The sequence below is a fragment of the Anolis carolinensis genome, chromosome 4, assembly GCF_035594765.1.
Source record: "Anolis carolinensis isolate JA03-04 chromosome 4, rAnoCar3.1.pri, whole genome shotgun sequence".
Taxonomy (NCBI): domain Eukaryota; kingdom Metazoa; phylum Chordata; class Lepidosauria; order Squamata; family Dactyloidae; genus Anolis; species Anolis carolinensis.
Genome location: NC_085844.1, coordinates 174,177,705 through 174,183,704, shown reverse-complemented (window position 1 = coordinate 174,183,704; position 6,000 = coordinate 174,177,705). Strand labels below are relative to the sequence as shown.

General features: G+C 39.0%; 1 protein-coding gene across 1 annotated transcript in view; it reads right to left on the bottom strand.

The window, feature by feature from the left end:
* Positions 1–522: 522 nt before the first annotated feature.
* Positions 523–6,000, bottom strand: part of plpp3 (phospholipid phosphatase 3) — an 80,162-nt gene continuing 74,684 nt past the window's right edge. Inside the window, exon 6 of the mRNA XM_003220177.4 lies at positions 523–2,514. Within this exon, the coding sequence (XP_003220225.1) occupies positions 2,389–2,514 (126 nt within the window). The 3' untranslated portion in view covers positions 523–2,388. The remainder of the gene's footprint in view (positions 2,515–6,000) is intronic.

Genomic DNA, 6,000 nt, shown 5'->3' with positions numbered 1-6,000 from the left:
TAAGGATGGGGTGGGGTTGAGATAGGATACAGTGTGTAAAACCACATCTATCGAGCTTACACATTCATCATTCCCCAGTAAAATTCTGCCTGTTATTTTTTAGACATTTGCTTTTTTAGCCATGACACTCTTTGTATTTTATTTTTGCAAATATATAAATTGTTGTGCTAAGGTGTGCTTTATCTCTCAATGAATGTTGAGAGGTGTGAGAATCATGACTCCAGTGAACTTCTTTCCTATCCTGACACTTAACTTGCTCTTGTGTATATATGCAGTTCCATTGGGGCCACAAATGAAAATTTGTTCTAAAGTCAAGCTCTGAAAAGAAAATGTGCAAATTGATATGATAATTGGACAATACATTAACAATATAGTAAAGTATATAGAAGACAGTTGACCTATGGTCATTTGATTATCAAGGATATCTGGTTGACAATTTTACAGTGTTACAGCATAAGCACAATCTTTTGTTTTAACAACCCTATAAAAGCAACTTTCAAATATGGGCTCACACTGGATACATTAATGGTGCCTGAAACATTTATTTATAAAGCACATTTATACAGCAAAATTTTTGCAAATACAATTTTTAATTCTTGTAATCTACAAAAAGTCTTGTGTATTCCTCTTTGTACAAAAACAGAAACATTACAAAAATACAGACAATTTAATATGATTTTATACAATTGTCTTTAGTTTGTTATTTTCATTAAAATATTGCTACCACAGAACTACAATATTTTAGTCGACTATAAAAATTAAGTCAATGCTTTTTTTTTGTTTAAGCAGCAAAATGTAAATAACACAGGTCAAAACACAGTTTATAATCATAGTGGATATATCTAAAATTGTTTCAGAAATAATATTTTACATAGTTAATTTTTAATGTTTTATACATTATTTATATAATATTTATATATATTTATATATTTATAAAAAAATCATAGCTTGCTAGAATTGAAATGATAGGACGGATTTTGCATGATAAAATGTGCAAACGCCAGTCTGCTTGGCTATTATTATCAGTTCTTGTTCTTAAAAATATTTAAAAGCCTCTTTTTTAATTCTCTCTGAAAACATCTGAAAGAACTACATTTGCTCATTTGCCTTCTTTGCATGCCCTTGATGTTGTTTAGAGCAGAATTTAGCCTACTGTCCATTGCAGTCTTCTCTAATCCAGTGGTTTTCAGTTGTGTTGAATTAGAATTTCCATCATTCCAAATCTTCATAGTGATTGTTCATGTGGATTAGGCATGATGGGAATTATACACCAACACCTCTAGAGCACACCAGACTGGAAGGCCGAATCCTAATGAGTATATAAGAATAATCCCTTTTTTCAGGTTGTGAAAAATGGAAGAGAGAGAGAGAGAGATGTAACAGTATCTCAGGATATAACGGTCCTGCCCAGCAGTCCGCCTCATAGTTGAAGGGTTGATGTTCTGAGTCTCAACCTCAGAGCCCACAGGGCTGACAAACATTTAACAAGACTGGCTGCAAACAAGATAATATGTTGTGATTCCACAATTTAGTGACCATTCAGAAAACACTTCTTGAGATTTGCCTGGGTCAACAGAAGTAAAGGAGGAGATTTTTCTAGATGGGGGTTCCCTACAACTTGAAGAATTAACAAACCCAGCCAGCTCTTCAAATTAGTAAATACTATAGAGGTATGGAAAATGCCATATAACTAAAGAGGAAAAACTGGATAGAAAACAAAGATGAAATGACCCTTATGGTCAAGGTTATTGTGAAGAAAGCGGAGATCAATTTACAAAGTGGGATCAGTTAATGCATAATGCCTTATTAGGCAAAGAAAGGTTTTGTTTACAGCAGGAAAGGATACCTTTCCACCATTTTTCCTAGTGTGCTTCTTCTAAACCAAACATAAGTCACAGTATGGAATGGAGTCACAGAAAACCAATAAAATAAGAAGATACCCCTTAGAAAGTGATTGCAATTCATCAGTCAGTGCTTATATTCTTCTAGATAGTGCTATAATTTAGTTGGTGAACATGTCCTGCTCCCACCTGCCTCTTTTAACAGAAATTGAATTAAAAACAGAGATGGCCCATTTCCTAGTAACCATTAAGCTATGAACAAATCAGCATTCACTACAACATGAACACTCAGCCAATTGCACATATAGAATCCTTGCATCATGTTTTGATTCATTTCGGAACAGTTGCCTTTGACTTAGTTGGACAACATCTATTTTATGCAAATGTTGTAAGAATAGAAAGGCCACAGAGTAAGACCTTACTGGTCAGGCAAGAGTCTCTCCCTACATTCTACTGTCTGATGAGATTGAGAGCAGCAGGTAGTTGCTGTCAGCAGTCATTTTGCAAAAAAATAAAACAAAAAACATTTAAAAACATTTTCAAATTTCTACACCATGTTGTGATGGTTGTTCCGGTCAATAATATCCACAGGTGAAAGTATCTCCTTCCGGATTGGAGGAGGAGGTTGGGAAGTCTTTGCTTTCGGCTTGAAGAGGTCTGAAACGTAGAACACCTGCAAATGAAAGTAAATATATACATTCAGTTTAAACTCAGAGCTTTGGAAACCTATTCTATTTTTTTTCTTTACAAATGCTAAAACTCCCATTTGGAAATAAAGCTCATAGTACAATAGTTCCGATGTCTCCTGAATAGGATTCAATCCCTTCTAGATTTATTGGTAAGAGTTATGTGTTCTATAAAGACAATTTGGAAAAGTGACCTTTTTCGAATGCAGATTCCTGAGTCTCCATGCAATATGTCCAGTAGGATTTTGGAAATGGAAAATCCTCAAAAGTAATTTTCCCAAGCTCTCTATCTCAGAGTTATCCTAATCATCATATAACTCATGTTACAACAGCTGTGAAGGAGGAAGAAGGCTGCAACAGCATGAACAGCCGCCATTGTCGTGTTAGCCACTCCACTGGTTCTCACTCTGTGAAAACTGTGTGTTGATCGGCTGTGCATCAACCTTTACACATTAAAAAAAACCTCACACACAGGCTTCCAAGAACTTGGAAGGCCAACAACAAGGAATCGCCTAAGAAAGTAAGTAACTCTTACTGAGGTGGAAAATAATATCTACATGGCTTGCCTCCCACCATTGGTTTCTGATGCATCTTCCACACTGCATAGAATTTCTGCAGTATTTCCAATCAAATTTGTTGTTTTTTAAAAGATAATACTGTTGAGACATTTTCTAGTGGAAATTTTCCTTCACATAAGCAATGGCACCTTAACACCAAACATACATTCACAGAGATCTACTTCCTCTTGGAATTAAAACTGTACTATTATTACACTTCCATGTCAGTTCTCTAGCATTATTAGTCAGGGTGGGTGGATATTTCCTCACTTTCCCACTGCATTTTCCTGAATGAAAGCTTAGTCAGGATGAGACTGCTCAGTAATTCTTGAAGGATGCGATATCCCCAACTCCTTTTCCCTGAAATAACCCATGATGTATCCGCTCCCACGGATGTGAAAAGGCCCACTCTTGACCATTCAAAAAGGCAGCTACACAATAAGAAAGTCTTGAAAGGAAATATGACATCCTCCCTCTGCTGCAACAGGCTGAAGTCTTATCAAGCCGGCATGACTGATGGGACTTTCTCCTCTGCAAAACAAGCTCTGTGGCCAGAAGGAAAAAGAGTCAGACAACACCCCAGCTCTGCAGAGGGCAAAACAGGGATCTATGTGTTGTCGAAGGCTTTTGTGGCCGGAATCACTGGGTTGCTGTGTGGCCATGTTCCAGGAGCATTCTCTCCTGATGTTTCACTCATATCTATGGTAGGCATCCACAGAGGATGTGAGGTCTATTGGAAACTAGGCAAGTGGGGTTTATATATCTGTGGGTGAGAATGCTTCTGGAACATCGCCAATACAGCCCGGAAAACTCACAGCAACCCAGAACAAGGATCATCTCTCTTTTCCAGTTCTAGAAGTACAGAAAAAAATAATCCTAGATATTAAAAACAATCATATATCATGTGTACACAGACAAACACGCACACAGTGGAGCACTCATATCTTTGGATTACACTTGCCTGATGAGAATTAGATTGCTACTATTTTTTTGTTCCTTGCTAACACCAAATTGAACAGAGCACTGACATAGATACACTGTACACGGCACACAATACAGTTGAACCTCTACATAAGAATGTCCCAACAGCCTAACTCTGCGTAGAACACTGTTTTGACATCTGAACAGTGCCAAAGAGGCCTCCTGGCCCCCTAAACCAGTCCTAACAGCAATGCAGAGAGAAACAAAACCTGGACTGGATTCCTAGCCAGAGCAAGGCAGGAAACTCCATCTAATTCCTTCCCCTGAAAGTTCTGGGCAGAGTCCAATCCAGAAATTCCACTCCAGAGACCACAGTCCGTCCTGCTGCAGCAAAGCCTCAGCCTAAACACCTAGTACTATATGTCTCAAAGGGAGAGACAGAGCAAGTGAGGGATGCTGGAATCACAGTATGAAGGGAATGGTACTGTACCATTTTTGCCTTGCTATTCACTGGCCAATACATTTTGTTGGCTCAAATGTGCTTCCATTTTTTTCTGATGAATATCTGATTCTATTCCAACTTGCCCAAATCCATCTTAAAATGAAGTGCCCAAAACTGAATGCAGCCCCCCCTCCCCGATGAGGCCTGACCAGTACAGAACATAAGGGGACTATTACTCCCTCGCCTTGGAAACTATGCTTCTATTAATGCAGGCTTGCCTACTTTGCTAGAACACCACACCTCTGGCTCATGTAAATTTATGATAATAGAACCATAGAGTTGGAAGAGACCTCATGGGCCATCCAGTCCAACCCCCAGCCAAGAAGCAGGAAAATCACATTCAAAGCACCCCTAAAAGATGGCCATCCAGCCTCTGCTTTAAAGCCTCCAAAGAAGGAGCCTCCACCACACTCTGGGACAGAGAGTTCCAGTGCTGAACAGCAATCACAGTGAGGAAGTTCTACCTAATGTTTATCTGGAATGTCCTTTCCTGTAGTTTAAAGTCATTGTTCCACATTCTAGTGTCCAGGGAAGCAGCAAACAAGCTTGCTCCCTCCTCCCTATGACTTCCCCTCATATATTTATACATGGATATCGTGTTTCCTCTCAGCCTTCTCTTCTGCAGGCTAAACATGCCCAGTTAGGGCTTGTTCTCCAGACTATTGATCATTTTAGACACCCTTCTCTGGACACTTTCCAGCTTGCCAACATCTCCCTTAAAATTGCAGTGCCCAGAATTGGACACAGTGTGATTTCAGGTGTGGTCTGACCAAGGCGGAATACAGGGGTAGCATGACTTCCCTGGATCTTGACACTAGACTCCTATTGATGCAGGCCAAAATCCCATTGGCTTTTTTTGCTGCTTATGTTTAACTTGTTGTCCACAAGGACTCCAAAATCCTTTTCACACGTACTGCTGTTGAGCCAGGCGTCCCCCAATCTTTGCATTTCATTTTTTCTGCCTAAGTGGAATATCTTGTATTTGTCCCTGTTGAACTTCATTTTGTTAGTTTTGGCCCATCTTTCTAAACTGTTAGCATCATTTTGAATTTTGCTCCTGTCTTCTGGAGCATTGGCTACCCCTCCCAATTTGATATCATCTGCAAACTTGATGATCATGCCCTCTAATCCTTCATCAAGTCATTAATAAAGATGACTTGAACAGAACCGGGCCCAGGACGGAACCCTGCGGCACTCCACTTGTCACATCTTTCTAGGTCAACAAGAATCCCACGGCTTTTCATATGCTGAGCCAAATATCATCCATCCTATACCTGAGCACTTGGTATTAGTGCCAAAATAGAGTTTTACATTTGTCTCTTGTGAATTTAATTTTCTTAATTTCAGCCCAGTTTTCTAGTTATCCTTTTGAATTCCATTCCTCTCCTCCAATGTGTTGACTGCTTCTCACAGTTTCGAATCATCTGCATATCTGAAAGCTTACATCATCATTTTATACTATTTTGAAGACAAAAAAATTCTTAGGTGTAGTT